Consider the following 24,512-nt stretch of genomic DNA (forward strand, 5'->3'; position numbering starts at 1 on the left):
GTTTGATCCCTGGCCTCACTCAATGGGTTAGGGATCTGGCTTTGCTGTGAGCTGTGGTATAGGTTGCAGATGAGGCTCATACCCCGAGTTGCTGTGGCTGTGGTCCAGGCTGGCAGTAGCTCCAATTCGACCCCTAGCTTGGAAACATCCGTATGATGTGGGTACGGCCCTAAAAACTTAAAAAAAAAAAAAAAAAAAAAAGACAAAAAGTAACGAGACTAGTCCAATGAAACACTACTTACTCATCATTCATTTTCAACAATTATTGACTCTACCAATTTTAGTTCATCTATCAAACAAATGTAAAACATCATAACACATTTTTTAAATGTGAGAAAAATAGTTCCCAAATATCTTTTTCTAAGTAGTAGTGATATAAGGATAAAAAACAAAAAACCCTACCAGATCCAATGTCTTTACTAACACCACAAAAAATATCATCATCTATATAATCTGGTAAGCCTTCTTCCTCCAGTTGCCCTTCAATTTTGCTAATTGTTTTTGCAAGAGAAAAGTCTGAGAAATCCTCTGGAATGGCAACATCATTGGCAGTTCGTACATCAGAGTATTTCAATTTTACACTAAAAACAAAACAAAAAAATATATGTCATTTCATATTACATATAATATAAAAAAGAGATATGCTTCCCAAATACGACTTCATCCAAATAACAAAGCACATCAAAATTAACGTAAATTTTTAATTTATGATAAAATCTACAAATGATACTTTCAAGGACAGTATTTCATGAGACTTAATAGACTTTCAAACTTATGAAATATACAACCACAGAGCTAGAGAAGGCTAGAGAAGTATAAAAAATAATAAACAGAAACCTCAATAAAACAGGAAAGCACAGGGAACTACATCTAGTCACTTGTGATGAAACATCATGGAGGATAATGTGAGAAGAAGAAGGTATATATGTATGTGTGACTGGGTCACTTTGCTATACTGTTGAAAATTGACAGAACACTGTAAACCAACTACAGTTGAAAAAATAAAAATCATGAGAAAAAAAAAAAAAAAAACAGACAGGAGAACAGAAGGGGGAGCTCTCACATACTGTAACAATAGCAGAGCCCAAAAGTATGAAGGAAGACTCTTCCTTCCTGGCAAACACTCAGGTAATGAAGAGTCTTTGTTTACTCTAGCCCTCCCAACTTCCGTTTCTCCATATAAAGAGTTCTTGCCTTGCTGTTGGGGTCTTGCACGGGGCCTGTCATGGTTGCAGACCCTAAAGTACAATTCTCTGCTGATCCCAAATAAACCCATTTTTTGCTGGATAATTTGTTTTAGGTTAACACACCTGCAAACAAGTGAGTATCAAAACTAAGAGTACGGAACTTTGCCCTCTAGGTCATATCCAGACTTTGGCTTTTAATTTTACATGCTGCTGGAGAAGAACTGTACAATCAGAAATCACACTAGCTAGAATCTGCAAAAACCAAAAAATAATACTTCTGGAGAAAGAATTATAAAGCAAACATTTCTTAGCTCAAACTGTATTTTATTTCTACCTAAAGCAACACATTCTAAGCAAAAATCAAAGTCTACCAAAAGTTTGAATTTTTTTTTAATGAAGGAGAGAAATTAAAAATAAAAGTCACTTCTAAAGGCATTGAGGAATGGGCCAGACCTAACCCATTAAGTTTGGTTCTGAAAGCCTTTCCTTTAACTTTAAAGCTAAACTTAATTTTAACAAATAAGCAAAGGTTTTAAAATTCTTTTGGAAAAAGCACCTTTTATTTAAAAAAATATGGACTTGCGGATATGGGATTAAGATGGCAGAAGAGTAGGACTGGAGCTCAACTTCTCTCCTAAAAACAACAAAATTTACAACCAAATACTGAGCAATCTTCAACCAAATGGACCAGAAACTTTCAAAAAGATATCCTACCCCAGAAGACAAAGAGGAGGTCACATCAAGAGGTAGGAGGGGCGATTACGTGATATAAGCAACCCCATACCTCCCAGGTGGGAAGCCCCACAGACTGGAAAGTATCATAGAGACTCACCTACAGGAGTGAGAGTTCAAAGCCCAACATCAAACCCCCACGTGTGGGAATCTGGCATTGGGAGAAAGAGTCCCCAGAGCATCTGGCATTGAAGGCCAGTGGGGCTTGTGTGCAGGAACTCCCCAGGACTGGGGGAAATGGAGACCCCATTCTTAAAAGGTGCACACAGACTTTCATGTGCACCGGGTCCCAGGGCAAAGCAAAGTCTCCATAGGAATCTGGGTCAAACCTGACTGCAGTTCTTGGAGGACCTCCTGGAAAAATGGGTGAATGTGGCTATTTGTGAAGGAAGGACACTGGAAGTAAAGCTCTTGGAAATATTCAGCAGCCAGCATGCCATTCTCTGGAGGTGGCCACTTTGGGAAAATCTGGCCCCATCCATAAGTGCTAAGAAGCCCCAGGCCAAACAACAATCCAGGTGGGGCCAGAGCCCCACCCATTAGTAAACAGGCTACCTAAAGATTCCCCAGGCACACAGCCACCTCAAATCTCACCCAGAGACAAAGCCCACCCACCAGAGGGGTAAGAATCAGCTCTACATACCAGTGGGCAGGCATCACTCCCTCCCGTAGGAAGCCTACACCAAGTCCCTGTACCAACCTCACCCACAAGGGGGGCAAATGGCAGAAGTAAGAGAGACTACAACTCTATTATTTGAAAAACGGTCAACACGCCAAAAACTTATAAACATGAAAAGACAGAGAACTATAACTCAGATGAGGGAGAAAGAAAAAACCCCAGTAAAACAGCTAAGTGATCAGGAGATTCTCAGCCTCAAGAAAAAAAGACTTTAGACTGTTGATGCTGAAGATGATGCAAGACATTGGAAATAAACTGGAGGCAAAGATGGATAACTTACAGGAAACACTGAGCAAAGAGATACAAGATATAAAACTTAAGCAGGAAGAGATGCAAAATACAATAACTGAAATAAAAAATTCATTAGAAGCAGCCAACAGCAGAATACAGGAGACAGAAGAACTAGAGTAAGTGAGGTGGAGGACAGATTAGTGGAAATCATGGATGCAGAACAGAAAAGAGAAAAAAAATTGAAAACAAATGAAGAGAGTCTCAGAGAACTCTGGGACAATGTTAAACGCACCAACATCCATATTATAGTGGTGCCAGAGGAGAAGAGAGACAGAAAGGGACAGAAAAAAATATTCGAAGAGATAATAGCCGAAAACTTCCCTAACATGGGAAAGGAACCACTCACTCAAATCCAGGAAGCACAACGAGTACCATAAAATAAATCCAAGGAGGAACACCCCGAGACACATAGTAATCCAAATGACCAAAATTAAAGACAAAGACAAAATCTTGAAAGCAGCTAGGGAAAAGAAACAAATAACATACATACAAAGAAACCCAGAGAAGGTTAGCAGCAGATTTTTCAGCAGAAACTCTGCAGGTCAGAAGGGAGTGGCAGGATATACTTAATAGGATGAAAGGAAAAAACCTCCAACCAGGATTACTTTACCCAGCAAGGCTCTCATTCAGATTTGAAGGAGAAATCAAAAGCTTTACAGATAAGCAAAAGCTAAGAGAATTGAGCACCACTAAACCCGCTTTACAACAAATACTAAAGGAACTTCTCTAGGCAGAAAAAAAAGGACACAACCAGAAACAAAACCACCACAAATGACAAGGTTCACCAGTAAAGGTATATATACAGTAAGGATACGAAATCATCCATGCACAATTATGCTACCGAAATCAGAAATCCTGAGAAGAGGAGGGTGCAAATGCAGGAGGAGATGCACTTCCAATTAAGAGACCAACACTTAAAACAATCTCATATATATATATATATATATATAAATACACCGCCCCCCACACACTTCTATATCAAAACTTCAGGGTAACTACAAACCAAAAATCTACAATTGATACACAAACAGATAAGAAAAAAAATCAACTCAAATACAACCCTAAAGATAGTCCTCAAACCCCAAGAGGAGAGAATAAGAGAAGAAGGGAAGAAAAAAGAGCAACAAAAACAAATTCCAAACAGTTAATAAAATGGTGATAAAAACACACATATCCCATAATTACCTTAAATGTCAGTGGACTAAATGTCCCAACCAAAAGACATATGCTCGCTGAATGGATACAAAAACAAGACCCATATATATGTTGTCTTCAAGAGACTCACTTCACTTCTAGGGGCACATACTTACCTTGAATAGATTTATAAGGAGATCCTGCTGAATAGCATTGAGAACTATGTCTAGATACTCATGTCGCAACAGAAGAAAGGGTGGGGGAAAAAACTGTAACTGCAATGTATACATCTAAGGATGACCTGACCCCCTTGCTGTACAGTGGGAAAATAATAAAAAAAAAAAAATTGAAAGTGAGAGGATGGAAGACAATATTCCATGCAGATGGGAGTCAAAAGAAAGCTGGAGTAGCATATTAGACAAAATAGACCTTAAAATGAAGAATATTTTAAGAGACAAGGAAGGTCACTACAGAATGATCAAAGGATCAATCCCAGAAGAAGATACAACAATTTTAAATATTTATGTACCCCACATAGGATCACCACAGTATATAAGGCAACTGCTAACAACCTTAAAAGGAGAAATTGACAATAACACAGTAATAGTGGGGGACTTTAACACCCTACTTATAGCAACGGACAGATCATCCAGACAGAAAATCAATAAGGAAACACAGGCCCTGAATGAAGCATTAGACCAGATGGACTTAATAGATATTTATAGGACATTCCATCCAAAAGCAACAGAATACACATTCTTCTCAAGCGCACACGGAACATTCTCTGTGACTTATCACATCCTGGGCTACAAATCAAACCTCAGTAACGTTTAAGAAAATTGAAATCATACCAAGCATCTTTTCCAACCGCAACGCTATACGACTGGAAACCAACAAGAAAAAAGTGTAAAAAGTAAACTTGAAGTCTAAAAACAAGACAACCCTTTCCAGGTATGTATGCATGTACATATGTATGTAGCATATATTCTCTTTTCTTCTATCAATGTATTTAAGATTTTTTCTTCCTTATCCTTTCACTCTATTTTGAGTCTTTTATTAAAAAAACAAAAACTTGATTTAGCCAACTAAAAGACACAAGAATTAACAATTTTTTTTCTGGAACTATAATGCAATTATCAGTGTGGATAAGTAACAGACATATAATAATTTACTGTGAACTAGAAGCTGGTTGGTACAATCCACTGAAGGTATAACCCTCCTCTTCTAGAAGGAATACTACCTTCAAAAAACCTCTTGGATCTCCTTTTCATGCTTAAAATACTAAAAAAAACTTTTTTCTCACCAAAAACAATAGAATGTAAATTATAACTACATTTTAGTTTTATTGAGAGCATGCTGAAATCATGCTGTATCTCAATGAACAGAATACACAGTGTTCAAAAAGTATAAGACTAGTCAATTTGAGAGAAATAGGCAGAGAAAGACATCTAGGTTTTAGTCTTAGTTCTTAAAAAATATCTACCTAAAAATTACATTTTAAAAATTTGAAATGTGACAATTTTTCTTAAGAGAATACAAAATGTATTAATGTTCATTAATTGCTACAAGAAATTTCTGATTAGAAAATGCTTTAAATTATTAAACGTAGAGAAGATGGATACCGTGTATGTTTTGTATATTTTGGGTATAAAACAATCTACAGAAACAGAAAGTATTTAATAATTAAGAACAATGAGGAGTTTTCTTGTGGCATAGCAGGTTACGGATCTGGCATTTTCACTGACGAAGCTTAGGTCACTCCTGTGGCACAGGTTTGGTCCCTGGCCTGTGAATTTCCACCTGTAACAGGCATGGCAAAAAAAAGAAAAAAGAAAAAAGAAAGAAAGAATGATACTGTAAATTACAAAACTTATAATAGAAAGTAATATTGTAAAAACTGTACTATACCTTAAATTTGTTTTTCTTCCTTTACTTGCGGAGTGCAGTTTGTTTTGAACTTTGTTTAGTGGATCAACATTTTTGTTATTTGGCTACATGAAAAGGATTAAAACTATTGATTAATTAATTAGATTCTAATCACTTGCCAAGGAAGGCAATTTTTTAAATACAAGGAATTGCCATAGAAGAATTCCAATTTTCACAGAATTAATCAAATTGTATTTTAAGGAATCCCCAGAACTGTACAGCTAGAAAAGACCTAGTTATCACTGGGATCAAGAACTACAAAGATAAGAAAATGAGTCCCAAAGTTCAAGGATATTCAGCTAGCTAGTTAAACTGTATGTTCTGATCACAGAATTTAATTTTCCTCACTGATTGTCCTTCAGACGGGCTTCCACATACACTGTTCCCTAGGTGTAGATCCCCACAGGTGGGGAACTTGTACATCCCAGTATGCCCAGCACGTGGAGGGGTGATTTCTACAATGTAAACATTAAAATGAAAGTATATCCCTTCCAAATCACCTTCTTTTATATGAGTACTTTTTTCTTTCAGATCTTCTATCTAGCAAAGTTAAGCTTTAGAGAAAAACTAGAAATAGCTAATAGACTAATTTCACTTAGAGTTTCTCCAATGTACTTCCAATGTTCAGTGAAATTATGAGGCAAAAAAGGGATTCAATTTATTTTATGAGCACCATTTCATAACGGCCTCTTTTCTGAATATCAAGGCTTATATGCTATAGAGTCATACCCCTTCTCTATTTTGTCTAAGAAAAGTCTAAAAAACAAACTTAATTCTACAGAATGTAATTATATTCCCAAAAAGTTTGATTTCATACCTTAGTTTCTAAATGTAAATGAACTGTCCCTTCAGATGATAATGGACCTCTACAGATAAAAAAAATAAACATCATATATTAATAATAGATGATACTAAACTGACACAATAAAATTCAAGAGCAATTATACTTGAAAGGAAATATATATAACTATCAAGTAGACTTTGCTGTCATTCTAATAATAGACAAGTTAATTTATTTTGAATGAGTGTCACACACATGAAAAGTGTTTTGCTTAAATAATTTACCTTTGAGATGCTATACTAATGTGCCAATATTTTTGTAGGAAAATGTAGCACAAATTTTAATGAATGGAAATCATAGAGAGTAATTATTGGCTACACAAAGGATTATCTATCTTATAAAACTATTCACCACAGGACTTTTTATTGTAAGGCCACTCAATGTTATTCTTTGTCTTATGCATTTAAATACTTGGTCAGTGTCCACTTACCCATTACATTATTAACTCCTTGATGGTAGTAATCATGCCTGCTTTGTTCACTGCTCCATGCCTACTATTTGGCATAGTGCCTGGCACATAAGCTCTTAAATTGACACTAAATAAATATTTTTAACGTATAAATAAATATATCTAAAATACAATTAATTTTTATGCACAAGGTTTTCTAAATATGTTTGTAGTTTAAAACAGGAGTTCCCTTCTTGGCTCAGTGCTTAAGGAACCTGACTGGGATCCATGAAGATGCAAGTTCAATCCCTGGCCTCACTTAGTGGGTTAAGGAGGGTTAAGGATCAAGCATTAGCATGAGCTGTGATGTAGGTCGCAGACATGGCTGAGATCCTGCATTGTTGTGGTGTAGGCTGGCAGCTGCAACTCTGATTCAACCCCTAGGCTGGGAACCTCCACATGCCACAGGTGTGGACCTAAAAAAAGCAAGCAAGCAAGCAATAAATAAATAAATAAGTTTGTAGTTTAAAATAAAGAATGCTTATTGAGGTCTGCAAACTATGGCCCACAGGTTCAGTCACCCATATTCATTTATTTACACATTGTCCATAGCTGCTTTCACAACAGCCAAGTTTCAGCTGCAACAAAGAATGGAGAGCCAAAAAATCCAAAAATATTTAGTCTTGGTCTTTACAGGAAAAAGCCACTTATCCTTGATCAATTTTGTAGGTCATCTCCAACACTTGTACTGATATTTCTAAAAACCTACCACCTCAGTATCTATCGCTGCTATGCCCTGAGAACTCCTAAACAAAGTAGATGACTTAAAAACAAAGTTACTTTCCATCAGATGCTACCTACTGCCACCTAATAAGATATATAGGATTTTTTTCAATATTAAACACAAACATGTAGTTAATACAGATGTTATTAAATAGGGCCTCTTAAAGTCTTCATAAGTGGTACTGGGAAAACTGGGCAGCTACATGCAAAAGAATGAAATTAGAACTAACACGATAAACAAAAATAAACTCACAATGGATTAAAGACCTAAATGTTAAGGCAGGATACTATAAAACTCTTAGAGGAAAACACAGGCAGAATATTCTTTGACATAAATCACAGGAATATCTTTTTGGATCCACTTCTTAGAGTACTGAAAATAAAAACAAAAATAAACAAGTGGGACTTAATTTTAAAAGCTTTCACACAGCAAAGGAAACCATAAACAAAATGAAAAGACAACCCACACAATGGGAGAAAATACTTGCAAAAGAAGCAACTGACAATGGATTAATTTCCAAAATACGCAAACATCTCATGAAGCATTATATCAAAAAACAAACAACCCAATCAAAAAAACAGTCAGGTCTAAACACACACTTCTCCAAAGATGATATACAGCTAAAAAGCACATGAAAAGATGCTCAACATTGCTAAATACTAGAGAAATGCATCAAAATTACAATGAGGTATCACCTCAGAATGGCTACCATCAAATAGTCTACAAACAATAAATTATATTGGAGAGGGTACAGAGAAAAGGGAACCCTCCTACACTGTTGGTGGTAATGTAAATTGGTACAACTGCCATGGAAAACAGTATGGAGGATCCTTAAAAAACTAAAAATAGAACTATCATACTACCATATGATCCAGCAATCCCATTCCTGGGCATCCATCCAGAGAAAAACCATAATTCAAAAAGATGCATGCATCCCAACTGCAGCACTATTTACAATAGACAAGACATGGAAGCAACTTAAATGTCCATGGACAGAGGAATGGCTAAAGAGGATGTGGTACATATACACAATGAAATATTACTCAGCCATAAAAAAGAATGAAATAATGTCATGTGCAGCAACATGGGTGGACCTAGAGATGATCATACTAAGTGAAGTAAGTCAGACAAAGACAAGTATCATGTGATACCACTTATATGTGGCATTTAAAAAAATGATACAAATAAACTTATTTAAGAAATAGAAACAGACTCAGACTTCAAAAACAAATCTATGGTTACCAAAGAATAAAGGTCAGGAGGAGGGAAGGACTGGGAGCCTGGGATGGCATATGTACCCTATGATATACAGAATGGATGGTCAACAGGGACCTGCTGTATTGCATAGGGACATCTACTCAATATACTGTGATAACCTAAATGGGAATGAAAATATGCGTATGTAAAACTGAACTACTCTGCTGTACAGCAGAAGTTAACACAACATTGTAAATCAACAATAATTCAATTAAAAAAAAAAAACTAGAAACCACTCTGGGAAGGAAGAAAGAAGGGCTTTCAAAATATCTTAAAATTAGAGACTAAGGAATCATTCTCACATGTGACATGAAAATGTTTCTGAAGTTTATACAAATTTAAAGTGTCCTCTTTAATTACCCTCGTTTTAAATTACTATTTGCCATTTCCTTACATTTTCTACATCTTCTGTCTCTCACCCCAACCATATACACATCCAAATCAACCAAAAGACATTTAACATTTATCTGTCTCCCTCAGGTTTAGCAGAGTCCTATTACTTTGTTACTGTATTTCCCTGAAAAATGAACTAAAACACAGTATTCAGATTTTTTGTTGTTGTTGTTAAACTTCTCCATGAAAGTCTGTGTGTAATATGATTAAAATAATTTAGCCTTGCTTCCAGGAAAAACAAAGCTGGAGGACAGGTATGTTATACCATCAGGAAACTAAAGAATACTCCCTTCCCAAAAAAAAGAATGGTTTCCCTACCATATTTCTGCAGGCAGAGTAACCCTTGATGTTGAAGACCTATTACAGTAAGACTGCCTGACTGTAATCATTTAGGTCAATTGTCATTGTTCCAAGCTGAAATATTGTTTCTTTACAGTATTACTTCTCATCTTTAGCAATTCCCTATAGTCATGTGCCATATTTCACAAGGTAAAAGCCATTTGTTCAAATAGTAGAATTTAAAAAAAAAGGGGCACCTGATCTAGGTAAACAGAAGTGTCACCAACACTTTGCATTTATGGAACATTTAGGAAAAGACAACCAACAGATTTACTTTCAAGTCTGTAAAATCAGTCTATCACTTACTTCAACAGAAGCCAGGGATTAGCAGTTGTTACTATCATTTCAATCTTTTTGTTTACTAGATAAAAGCTGTGCCTAATTCTTATTTGTAATCCAAATTTTGGCATTTTGATAACTGTTCAACATCACTTTCCATATGAATATCAGAAAGTATTCCATATAACAATGAAAAGTAGTTTTATGTTATATGTACATATACATATTTGTATATTAAAAGATATAAAAATATTATTATGGAATTTTTTTAATATCAAAAATATATTTAAAAGCAACACACTAAGCATTAACTCCTTGGAAGCAAGACCTGCTCCGTTTACTCACCATTATACCACCAGTACAATAATGAGTTCAAATTTATTTGGACCAGGCACTAATGGTGCTCAAAAAGTACTTTCTTTAGGTTTACTAAGAAATAATTCACATACAGTAAAACAAACTCTTTTTAGATGTACATTTCTACAAACTTTAACAAACTTACATTGTCATATAACCAGAACAACCAAGGTAGAGAATATTTCTATCATTTCAAAAAGTTCCCTTGTACCCCTTTGCAGTTAATTCCATAGTCAAGTCCCACAAAACCATCACTAATCCAGTTTCTGTCCTTATAGTTTTACCTTTTCTAAATTATACAGTAAATTCATTTTTTAGTCTGGCTTCTTTCACTCAGCATCCATGCTATTGCTGTATCAGTAGCTCACTGCTTTTAATTGCCAAGTAGTATTCAACTGCATGGATATACCATAATTTATCTATTCACCATTTGATGGATGTCTGAGTTGTTTCCAGTTTGGGGCAGTTATGAATAACACTGCTTAAAAACCTGCATGCAGGTTTTTGCTTGGACATATGTCTTCATTTGGGGGGAATATATATATATATATATCTGGAGGGGAACTGCTGGATCATATGCAATAATTATTTCTGAGTAAAAGAAAAATGTCCCAATATTTCAAGTATGAGCCAAATATACTGCCACTTAAGTAACATTTATTTTTTGTTTCTAAGGTTTCTAAAGTATTAGACTCTCTTAGGGCTGTGAAACGCTCTCAACCTGCTTTTTCCATCTTAGAAGTCTGGGAAGGCTCATAGCTATCTTAAGATTTAAAAAATCACAAACAGTTTTAGTCCACCACTCTTATAGTTTCTTCACTGATACCTATTGAATAGGTATCTCAGTAGATACCTCTAGCAGCTCTCAAAACCTACTGATTATCTATTTGATTCCAGTCAGTTCCCTATGCCAATACCACACTCACAGTTCTTTCTAAGATTATTTCCTTACCCTGAAACCCCTCTCCCTTCCTCCCTCTTCTACTCCCCGCAAACAACTTAAAAATGGGTTATTTCGAGGTTGTCAGGGTTCTATGAGGAGACTACTACCTTTGGTTAGATCTTTGCCCTGAGCTCCTTCATCCAACTTGATAGCTTCACTAGGAGCCATTTAATATGATCCTTGCCCTGAAAAACCTTAATCCATTGGCAAGTTTTATCAATGGTTGTGAAGACCACATCTTTAGTCTGAATTTTGCCTCAAGGATGAGCTTAAATAGGTTTTTGTTTTTCAAACTTTTAACAATTTTATCTCATAATTTTTGAAGTCTAAGAACAGCTAACTCTACAAAGCAAAGGTAATCAAGACAGTGTAGTACTGGCTTAAAAGCTTATATACAGATAAATGGAATAGAACTAAGAGTCTCAAAATAAAACCATGTGATATGTCTCTGGTCAGGTGATTTTTTTTTTCTTTTTTGGCTGTATCCACAGCATATGGATGCTGGGCTAAGGACTGAATCTAAGCCACAGCTGCCAGATCCTTAACACATTGTGCCACAGTGGGAACACCTAACCAGGTTACTTTTGTCAAGGGTGCCAAGACCATTCAATGGAAGAAAGAATAGTCTTCCAAATAAATGGTGCTGAAACAAATGAACATCCACATGCCAAAGAATGAAGGTTGATGCTTATCTCATACTATAAAAAAGCCCTCAAAATGAATCAGAGACTTAATTGTAAGAGCTAAAACCATAAAATTCTCTAGAAGAAAACAGAGATAGATCTAAATGACCTTGGATTTAGCAATGGATTATTAGATATGACTCTAAAACTACAGGTAACAAAGAAAAAAAATAGATAAATCAGACCTCATCAAAATTAGAAGCAGGTGACTTTTTCAATATTACAAGGCATCTAATTCCTAGAATTTCCATATTCCCTTTCATTTCTGCTTGCAAAACAGCCAAGTATTTTCCGAACTTGTCTTTTTCTTACAATACAGTGCAAATACAGCTAGTAGTAACAGCACATACTAATAATCTGTTTTCCAATCTCTTCCCTTAGTTCATGAGACATCTCTTAGACTTTCCAAATTACAAAAGGTGATGGTTTAACTTCAGCACTATTCGCAATAGCCAAGACCTGGAAACAACCTAAATGTCCATTGACAGATGAATGGATATATAGATGTGATATATACACAATGGAACACTATTCAGTCATAAAAAGAACAAAATAACACCATTTGCAGCAACATCGATGGAGCAAGAGACTCTCATACTAGTGAAGTAATTCAAAAAGAGAAAGACAAATACCATAATATCACTTATATCTGGAATCTAATATATGGTACAAATGAACCTATCTACAGAAAAAAACTCATAGACATGGAGTACAGATTTGTGGTTGCCAAGGGGGAGGGGGAGAGGGATGGATGAGAGTTTGGGGTTGGTAGATGCAAACTATAGCATTTGGAGGGGGTAGGCAATGAAGTCCTGCTGTATAGTACAGGGAACTGTATCTAGTCACTTGTGCTGGAACATGATAGAAGATAATGTTAGAAAAAGAATGTATGTGTATATGTAACTGGGTCACTTTGCTGTATAGCAGAAATTGACAGAACACTGTAAATCAACTGTAACAATTTAAAAAAAAAAAAAAAACCTCAGAAAACTAAAAAAACCCCACAAACAATCTGATTTAAAAATGGGCAATAGAAGGAGCTCCTGTTGTGGTGCAGGGGAAATGAATCCAACTAGGAACCATGAGGTTACAGGTTCCATCCCTGGCCTCGCTCAGTGGGTTAAGGATCCGGCCTTGCCGTGAGCTGTGGTATAGGTTGCAGATGTGGCTCAGATCCTGCATTGCTGTGACTCTGGCATAGGCTGGCAGCTGTAGCGCCTATTAAGACCCCTGTCCTGGGAACTTCATATGCTGTGGGTGTGGCCAAAAAAAGCAATAAATAAATAAATAAATAATATATAAATCAGTAAATAAACACTGGCAAAAGATGTGAATAGACACTTCTCCAAAGAAGACATAGAGACGGTCAACAAACACATGAAAGATGTTCAATATCAGTAATAATCAGTGAAATGTGAATCAAAACCACAATGAGATGTCACCTCACACCTGTAAAAGTGGCTTTTATCAAAAGGACAAGAGATAGCAAATGCTGGCAAAGTTGTGGAGAAAAGAGAGCACTGTACACTGGTGGAGGCAATATAATTTGGTACACCCAATATGGAAAACATTATGGAGATTCCTCAAAAATTAAAAATACAACTATCATATGATCCAGCAATCTGTAAATAAATAAAAATCCACCTCTGGATATTTATCCAAAGAAAATGAAAACACTAATTTGTCATATACCTGCACCCCCAATGTTCACTGCAACATTATTTATAATAGCCTAGACATGGCAACAAACTAAATGTTCATCAACAGATAAAACAGGTAAAGAAGACATGCTATATTTACCTGAATATTATTCAGCCATAAAAAGAATGAAATCTTGCCATTGTGACAAGTAGATAGACCTCAAGGGCATTATGCTAAGTGAAATAAGTCAGAGAAGGACAAATATCATGTGACCTCACTTATATGTAGAATCTAAATAAGAACAAACACCAAGTTTGTAGAGAGAGAACAGATGAGTGGTTGCCAGAGGCTGGTTGGTGGGAGTGAGGAAATGGGAGACGGGAGCTAAAGGGTACAAATTTCTAATTATAAAACAAATAAGTCATGAGGATGTAATGTATGACAAGACAACTAAATCATACTATACTGCATATTTGAAAGCTTCTAAAGGAGTAGATCTTTTTTTTTTTTTTGTCTTTGTTGTTGTTGTTGCTATTTCTTGGGCCGCTCCCGCGGTATATGGAGGTTCCCAGGCTAGGGGTCAAATCGGAGCTGTAGCCACTGGCCTACGCCAGAGCCACAGCAACGCGGGATCCGAGCCGCGTCTGCAAGCTACACCACATCTCACGGCAACGCCGGATAGTTAACCCACTGAGCAAGGGCAGGGACCGAACCCGCAACCTCATGGTTCCTAGTCGGATTCGTTAACCACTGCGCCACAACAGGAACTCCTAAAGGAGTAGATCTTAAAAGTTCTCATCACAAAGAAAAAAGATCCTGTAACTATGTACAGATATTAACTAGACTTACTGTAGTGAACACTTCACAATATATACAAATATTAAATCATTATGTTGTACACCTAAAACTAGTATAACATTGCATGTCAATTATACCTTAAAGAAACAGGAAACAATCTTAAAGCATTTACCCAGTAAGAAAAAATTTAATGTATCTGAGAATTTAAGTCACTTACCTTAAGCTGTTATCATCTTCCTCTTCATATGATTTGATTTGTGTTGGAAAAGACCTAGATCGTACTTCTTGCTGATCTCTCTAGTTAAATGAGTAAAGGTAAGTCATATAGGAAAACCCCCACAAAACTAGGATATATTCAATTACCTTTCTGATAATTAATTATTTCAGAATTGTCCACAATTTCTATAAAATCAAGGCAGAGAATTATAAAAGTTTTTGGTATAAAAATAAGGTCTCTAACAATGTAGTTTCACCCTTCATTCATTCTTAGTTAAGAGAGTCAATAATAAGGGAAAATTTTAAGAATGTTAATACCTTTATATGATTCTAGCTGACTCCTGCTTCCCAACTACATTAGAGCTTCCGTCTCTTGTAACATGCAAAGCAAATAAGGCTCACAAGAAATTAATATATAAATAAATTTAATGGGTAAAAAACTTGTCTGATATTAGAAAAATTTCCATGTTAAGAAGACCACATAGAAATGAAAGTGCTACAAATGAAGCACCAAGAGTAGCAGCTTTGGGGGAAGATATATCAATTTGAAAGTAAGAAAACAAAAATTCATTGTGGCAAAAAGTTAAGTCCATTAGAGGACTCTGAGCAGAATACATAATAATTTTTTTCTACTATAATTCTGGATTTCTTTGTTCAAATACTTTCCTGCTCTTTAGAAACTGACAAAAACTAAAAGATGTAAAAAAAATATTTATTTTTCAGTAAAATATTTAATTACAAATGCAACTAGCAAAACTGTAACCATTATCTAAATACATTACCTGAAATTTTATACGTTTCTTATTCCTAAACCAGCAAATAATGATGGATCTGTGTAAGGTATTAAAATAAAACATTGCTGATTCTTCCCTGCCCCCATAAACTCCAAAGTGGGTGGGATGGGATATAAATGAAAGAGAATTATAATTAAATGAGAATTAAAACTGAAAAAAGTTTGAAAACAGCTACTTTCTTCTTCTAAGGACTACTACTATCAATTAATAATGGGAATGTTGATGCATAAGGAGGGATGCTTAAAGTAGAAATAACCAACTTGGTAGCCAGAATGGGGCAAAATATGCTTACATTGCCCAGTGATACAACCTCACTACTTTCTTCCTGACTATAAGTCTGATTATGGTCTAGCCCTAAGAATCTGAGTTCCATCCAACTGCATAGTTTAAGGAACAGGTTACCATCTGAGTATTAGTGGTAACTGTTACCCTTTATTCAACTTCTGTCCACTTGTTTCCATCCTTACTGAAATACCAGTGTTAATTCTATGTAGCTACTCTCAAATTATTAATCTTAAAATAGCGGGAAAGATTATTAAATATTAATGCTCCTATCAATTAGATGATCGGAATATCTAAGTGGAAAACACTTTTTTAGTACCTTATAGAAAATGTGTGCTTATCAAAACCATATACATGCGTATAAACACATACCAATGCATATATAGGTGTTCAATGTATAATAATTCATTGATCTGAAAATTTATGGGCACTTTTCTGTATGTATGTTGTACATTAAATTAAAAAGTTAAAAACTAGCACTTACATGGAATTATTAATAACTTCACAGTTACTTACTATTACTTCCTCAGCTTGTCGAACCAGATCAGCAGTTTTTGCCTCTAATTCTGCATTTAAACGCCTAAAAGCAAAAAATAATTTAATAATTTGGACATACTGAAGACTGTAATACAAAATAAAAGCAATTAAATTTCAATAACTACACTTTTATCAACAAACACCAAAACACACACATAACATTTTAATTTTAAAATTAACATAACTATTAGAAAACTTATCTCCAAATCCCCAATTCTTTCTTCTTTGTGGTGGAAATTCAAATGGTGCAACTCCTAGCTCTCTCTGTCCCTTAGTTCTGTTGGAATGATTTATTTGGGAAGAATAAAGTGGATGGCATCAACTCACTTCCACTCTCCATCTTCTTGAGATCAACTCCAGTGGGGACCACGGGAACAGGAGTGGGGCAGAGGCCTGCTTTCAACTGAGGTGTCAGGTGACTGGGAAGGTAAATCTGGGGTTTAGTGAGCAGACCTGAGGTGGCTCACACTTCAGCTACATACTTCGGTATCAGTTTCACCAGAAATAGAGGTGATTATTTTTACCTCCACCTGTGACTCCTTTTTTTCCAATCTATCTGCAATCTAGCAAAGAATTGGAATACTATACGGCCCAATTAAGACTACAAGAATAGCAATGACATTGAAGGTAACTTTTTAAAGGAAAAAAATTGCTCATCCAATCATTTTTAATATTCCCTTCTAATTTTCATCTGTAGCACATATGCAATTTTGTACTGTCATCCCATAATAATATAGATGAAATATGTTTATCTCTATATATAATCTTTATAATCAGTGCTTTAAATGGCTATAAAGCATTTTAATGAGTTGAATTTAACATTATTACTAAACTGTTTCTCTTGTTAGTTCAAGTCCCCATCTCAGTTTTAAAGGTTAACATTCCAGTAAATATCCTCAAAAACATGTAACTTTCAAATTCTATTCACAGGTCACATTTCTAGGCTCTTTAGAAGTTTTATGAAGAAAATAAAGCAATTTTTAACATGAAATATTTTACTGTTTATTTGTTTAAGGTATGTGATTCAGAAGTAACACAAAAGCCAGTGATGACCCCCACTCCCAAGGGGGAAAAAAAAAGCAGTATCTTATCTCTTACAACAGTCTGATGTTTTAAGAATTATTTTTAAATCTTAGGATGAGTTAATCAAAAGAAAAATATCTAATAACGTCTTAAAAGTTGTATTCAAAATGCCTTTACCTGATTTTTCACATTTCCCTAGTAAAACCATTAGAGGTTCTGATCAATAAAGATAACTAGGAAGGCCATTATTCTTCTGCTGCAAACCTATGAAAATCCTGGATAAAATGTAACAAAGCCAATACTGCTAAACTCAAACTTGGGCAAGGAAAATACCCCAGTACTAAAAATAAAGCAGCAACTCAAAATGAGAGCAGTAAACAGGAACAGGAGCCAAAACGGCTTAACAGCTAGAAATTGATGCACATGAGAGAGTCATGAAGGGCTACACCTGTGAACCACAGACTACAAAAACACTACCCATAACCTTAGGTGAACAGAAATGAAACTAGAGCCAAGTGTGGAAAAGATTCTCTTGTGAGTAATTAGAGCACACAGGATTGTAGTCCAAGTTCATCTTACCCAGATGGTACAGGGACACCATGCCAAAACTTTAATATAGAAAGTTGGCTTTGAACCAGTGAAAACTCTGATAAGCTAACAAAGTTAAATGCAAAACCACCATTAGGGACATTTACTCATCTATAACACATGCAATTCTCTCAGAAAGCAAATCCTGCTAAAGATGATTTCATGAAGTAATAAATTGCATTAAGAAACAAGTCCTCACAGGGGACAATCAGCAGATGAAACAAAATTTGCATCGTAAGAACTGGAGATCATAAAACAATCTAAGAAAGAATCTTAAAGCACTTTAAAAAAAAAAAAAAGAAACCATTAAGCAAGAACCAGCCATTGTGAACACATATTCAAAAAACAAACAAAAAAACCCAAAAAACAGTGAATTTGGAAAAGAACCAAAGAGAAATCACATAAATGAAAACATAGTTAATGTATTTAAAAACCCAAATGCAATAGATAAGCTGAACAATAGAATGTACTGAAGAGGGAATCAATGAATTAGAAGGTAGATAGAGGAAATCACCAGCAAAGAGGTACAGAGAAAAAAAAAAGATAAAGATGCAAAAGAGAGGTTAACATCCACTAAAGACAGGCTATATGACAAAGAGATTTATGCCTATCTAATAGACATTGCAGAAGGAAACCCCACAGGAGGAAATGTCAAAATTTGAAGAGATTCATTGAGCATAGTCTGAAGCTGGGGAGCGTGCTATGTCCAGCTCTGTTCTTTCTCAGAACTGTTTTTCAGGGTCTTCTGTGTATTCATACAAATTTTAAAACTATTTACTCTAGTTCTGTAAAAAATTCCATTGGTATTTTCACATGGATTGCAATGAATTTGTCTTGCCTTGGGTAGTATGGTCATTTTAACGTTAAATCTACTAATCCATGAATAGAGTATACCTTTCCATCTCTTGGTGTCATCTTGAATTTCTTTCATCAGGCGATAGTTTTCTGAGTACAGGTCTTTCACCTCATTAGGAAGGTTTATTACTAGGTATTTTATTCTTTCTGATCCAATCATAAATGGCATTCTTTCCTTAATTTCTATTTCTGATAGACTGTTGTTAGTGTATAGAGATGCAACAGATTTCTATATATTAATTTTGTATCCTGCAACTTTCCTGAATTCATTGATGAGCCGTACTAGCTTTTTGGTGGTGTCATTAGGATTTTCTATGCATAGTATCATGTCATCACCAAACAGTAACAGTTTTACTCTTTCCTTTCAATTTGGATTCCTTTTATTTCATCTTTTTAATGTTGTCTGATTGCCATGGCTAGGACTTCCAATACTATGTTGAACGAAATTACTGAGTGAACATCTGTGTCTTGTTCCTGATCTTAGAGAAAAAGCTTTTAGATTTTCACTACTGAGTATGATGTTAGCTGTGGGCTTCTCATCTATGGCTTTTATTATGTTGAAGTATGTTCCCTCTATTACCCACTTGGTAGAGAGTTTTTATCATAAATGCATGTTGAATTTTGTCAAAAGATTTTTCTTGCATCTATTGAGATGATCATATGATCTCTTTCCTCTTTTGTTAATGTGGTGTATCACATGGATTGATTTGCAGACAGTGAACCATTCTTGCATACCAGGTTAATTCTCACTTGATCATGGTGTATGATCCTTTTAATGTATTATGGTTTGGGTTTGTTAATGTTCTGTTGAGGATTTTTGCATTTATGTTCATCAGTGATATTGGTCTGTAATTGTCTTTTCTGTAATACCTTGTATGGTTTTGGTATCAAGGCGATGCTGGCCTTATACAATGAGTTCAGAAGTGTTCCTTCCTCTGCAATTCTTTGAATAGCTTGAGAAGGATAAGTGTTAACTCCTCTAAATGTCTGATAGAATTCATCTGTGAAGACATTTGGTCCTGGACTTTTATTGTTTGGGAGCTGTTTTATTACTGATTCAATCTCATTACTAGTACTTGGTCATATTTTCTATTTATTCCTGATTCAGTCATAGTAGATTGGACCTTTCTAGGAATTTGTCCATTTCTTCCAGGTTTTCCATTTTATTGGCATATAGTTAGTTATAGTCATCTCTTATGATCCTTTGTATTTTGGTGGTGTCAGTTGTAACTTCTTTTTCATTTCTGATTTTACTGATTTGGGCCGTCTGTTTTTCTTGATGAATCTAGCTAAAGGTTTATCAATTTTGTTTATCTTTTCAAAAAACTAGCTCTTAGTTTCACTAATCTCTGACACTGTTTTTTTTTTAAGTCTCTATTTCTTCTCTAAATTCTCTTATTTCTTTCCTTCTACTAGCTATGGGATTTGTTTGTTCCTCTTTTTTCTAGTTTCTTGAGGTATAAATTAGGTTGCTCATTTGAGATTTTTCTTGCTTCCTCAGGCAGGCTCATATGGCTATAAACTTCCCTTTTTAGAACTGCTTTTGATGCATCCAAGAGATTTTGGTTTGCTGTGTTTTCATTTCCATTCGTCCCCAGGAAATTTTTTTTTAATATCTTCTTTGATTTATTCAGTGATCCGCTGATTGTTTAGTAGTGTATTGTTTAGCCTCCATGGGTTTGAGTTTTTTGCATTTTCATCCCTGTATGTAGTTGATTTCTAGTCTCACAGTGTCATAGTTGGAAAAGATGCTTGATATAATTTCAATTTTCTTAAATTTACTGAGTCTTGCTTTGTGGCCTCACATGTGATCGATCCTGGACAAGGTTCCATGTGCAACTGAAAAGCATGTTTATTCTGTTTTGAATAGAATATATATAAAAAATGAGTACATTTGGTCTACTGTGTCATGTAAAGCCAGTGTTTCATCATTGATTTTCTGTCTGGACGATCTGTCCACTGATGTAACTGGGGTGTTAAAGTCTCCTACTGTTATTGTGTTATTGTCCTTTATGTATATTGTTATATACATTATTTATTTAGGTGCTCCTCTGCTGGGTGCAATATATTTACAATTGTTATATATTCTTCTTAGATTGATCTGTATATCATAATTCTACAAAGCTACAGGAGTCAAAACAGTACAAAAACAGACAAATAGATGAATGGGATAGAACAGACAGCCTGGAAATCAACTGACACTTATATGGGCAATTAATCCATGATAAAGAAGGAAAAAATATTCAATGAGGAAAAGAGAGTGTCTTCAATAACTGTGGCTGGGAAGACTGCTGCTACATGTAAAAGAAATTAGAACATTTTCTCATACCATATACAAAAATAAACTCAAAATGGATTAAAGACTTAAATGTAAGACCATAAACCATAAAACTCTGAATAACATGGAGGCAGAACACTCTGACAAAAATCACAGCAGTATTTTTTTTTTGAATCTGTCTTCTAAGGCAAAAGAAACAAAAACAAAAATAAACAAATAGGACCTAATTAAAATTAAAAGTTTTTGCAAAGGAAAGGAAATCACCAACAAAACAAAAAGACTGTCTACTGAATGGGAAAAAATATTTGCAAATGATATGACCAACAAGGTCATATCCAAAATATATAAACAGCTTATACTACTCAATATCAAAATAAAAACAAAAACAAAACCTGGTTAAAAAATAGGCAGACAACTTGAATAAAAATTTTTCCAAAGAAGACACACAGATGGCCACCAGGCACATGAAAAGATGCTGAACATTGCTAATCATCACAGAAATGCAAAGCAAAACTACAATAAGATACTACCTCACACATGTCAGAATGGCTATCATGAAAAAGACCACAAATAACAAATGTTGGCAAAGATGTGCATAAAAGGGAAACCTTCTCCACTGTTTATGAGAATGGAAATTGGAGCAAATTGGAGCAATCATTGTGGAAAACAGCATGGCAGTTTCTAAAATAATTAAAAATATAACCTCCATACGACCCTGTGATCCACTCCTGGGTATATATATCCAAAGGAAATGAAAATACTACTTTGAAAAGATCTATGTACCCCAATGTTCACAGCAGTATTTACAACAGCCAAGATATGTAAGCTACCTAAACAGCCATCAACAGATGAACACATAAAGATTTGGTATATACATACAACAGAATATTATTCAGCCATTAAAAAGAATGAACATTTGCAATTTATAACAATACGAACGGATCTGAAGGGTATTATGTTTACTGAAATAAGAAAAAGACAAATACTGTGTATTATCATTTACGTGTGAAATCTAAAAAACAAAGCAAATGAATGATGTAACCAAAGAGAAACAGATCTACTCAAATAAAGAATAAAATAGTGGTTACCAATGGGGAGAGGGAAAGGAGAGGGGCAATATAGGAATAGGGTGATTAAAAGATAAAAACTACTATGTATAAAATAAGCTACAAGCATATATTGTACAATACAGGAAATATAGCCAATATTTTATAATAACTTTTTGTGGAGTATAATCTATAAAAATTTTGAATCCCTATGTTGTACACCTGAAACTAATATCATAAATCAAATATACCCCAATTTAAAAAAAATGAGAAATATTTGAAACTTAAAGAATATAGCAGACACATGCACCCGCATGTTCATTGCAGCACTATTCACAAGAGCCAGGACATGGAAACAACCCAAATGTCCATCGACAGAGGATTGGATTCGGATGATGTGATATATATATACAATGGAATACTACTCAGCCATAAAAAAGAATGACATAATGCCATTTGCAGCAACATGGATGGAACTAGAGAATCTCATATTGAGTGAAATGAGCCAGAAAGACAAAGACAAATACCATATGATATCACTTATAACTGGAATCTAATATCCAGCACAAATGAACATCTCCTCAGAAAAGAAAATCATGGACTTGGAGAAAAGTCTTGTGGCTGCCTGATGGGAGGGGGAGGGGGAGGGAGTGGGAGGGATCGGGAGCTTGGGCTTATCAGACACAACTTAGAATAGATGTACAAGGAGATCCTGCTGAATAGCATTGAGAATTTTGTCTAGAAACTCATGTTGCAACAGAACAAAGGGTGGGGAAAAAAAGTGTAATTGTAATGTATACATGTAAGGATAACTTGATCCCCTTGCTGTACAGTGGGAAAAAAAAAATAGAATGGATAAGCAGTGAGGTCCTACTGTACAGCACAGGGAACTATATCCAGTCTCTTGGGATAGACCATGATGGAAGATTTTATGAGAAAAAGAATGTAAATCTATGTATGACTGGGTCACTATGCTGCACAGCAGAAATGGACTCAACACTGTAAATCAACTATCCCCTAATAAAAATAAACATAATTAAAAAAAAAAGAATATAGCAAAAGACAATACTTTTTTTAAAAAAAAGAGAGATAATGCTGACAATTTTCCAGAAATGAATAAAGATACAGATCTCAAGCAGAATTAAGAAAACAAATCCATACCTGTACACATCATAGTGAAACTGCAGAACTTCAAAGATATGGGGAAGTCTTTAAATTTCAAAGCAAATATTTTAAAAGAAGAGAGAAAAATAGTTTACCAGCATGACTATCTTAAAAGCTGACAGTAGATAGCTCATTCCTATCCCTAGATTCCAATGGACAATGAAATGGTTTTTTTTTTTTTTTTTTTGGTCTCTTTGTCTTTTTAGGGCTGCATCCACAGCATATGGAGGTTCCCAGGCTAGGAGTTGAATCGGAGCTACAGCTGCCAGCCTAGGCCACAGCCATAGCAAGGTCAGATATGAGCCACGTCTGCAACCTACACCACAGCTCACAGCAACGCCAGATCCTCAGACCACTGAGTGAGGCCAGGGATCAAACCTGCAACATCATGGTTCCTAGTCGGATTAGTTTCCATTGCACCATGATGGGAACTCTGAAGTAGTATCTTTAATGGACCACCAGGCAGGAAGAAACTAGCCATCTGCAGTTCTATATTCAACTAAAGTATCTTTGAGGAATAAGTGACAAGTAAGAAAATTTTCAGGTAAGACTGGAGAAATTTTTTTTTTTTTTTTTTTTTTTTTTTTTTTTTTTTGTCTTTTTGCTATTTCGTGGGCCGTTCTCACGGCATATGGAGGTTCCCAGGCTAGGGGTCGAATCAGAGCTGTGGCTGCCAGTCTACACCAGAGCCACAGCAATGCGGGATCCGAGCCGCGTCTGCAAGCTACACCACAGCTCACGGCAACGCCGGATCCTTAACCCACTGAGCAAGGGCAGGGACAGAACCCACAACCTCATGGTTCCTAGTCGGATTCGTTAACCACTGCGCCACGACGGGAACGCCAAGACTGGAGAATTTATGACTCAGATTTTCACAGAGAGAAGTAATGAATGGTCTATGCTTCAGAAAAGAGGAAACAACCTAGAAAATAGAATCAATTGTCAAAGAAATGAGGAAACATGATGATAAATCCAAATTAGTACAAAATATGGAAATAACAGGAAGGAGTATTCAAAGCAAAGGGGAAAAAGTATTATTTAACTTAGTAATTAATTAATTAGTAAACAAAATAATAT

The 24,512-nt window shown here is 35.3% G+C and overlaps 1 protein-coding gene across 3 annotated transcripts in view; it reads right to left on the bottom strand.

Moving 5' to 3' along the window:
• Nucleotides 1-24,512, bottom strand: part of TEX9 (testis expressed 9) — an 81,165-nt gene that overhangs the window by 52,222 nt on the left and 4,431 nt on the right. For 2 of the 3 annotated variants that reach the window (XM_013992953.3, NM_001244599.1), the window contains 5 exon segments: nt 16,461-16,524; nt 14,870-14,949; nt 6,767-6,815; nt 5,932-6,014; nt 403-581 (listed from right to left, as the gene is read on the bottom strand). In XM_013992953.3, the coding sequence (XP_013848407.1) occupies nt 403-581; nt 5,932-6,014; nt 6,767-6,815; nt 14,870-14,949; nt 16,461-16,524 (455 nt within the window). 3 annotated transcript variants of the gene reach the window in all.

This window comes from Sus scrofa, chromosome 1, assembly GCF_054392235.1.
Source record: "Sus scrofa isolate SSC_HxYL_T2T_F1_AM1 chromosome 1, Sscrofa_HxYL_maternal_Yorkshire_Landrace_v2.0, whole genome shotgun sequence".
Lineage (NCBI taxonomy): Eukaryota > Metazoa > Chordata > Mammalia > Artiodactyla > Suidae > Sus > Sus scrofa.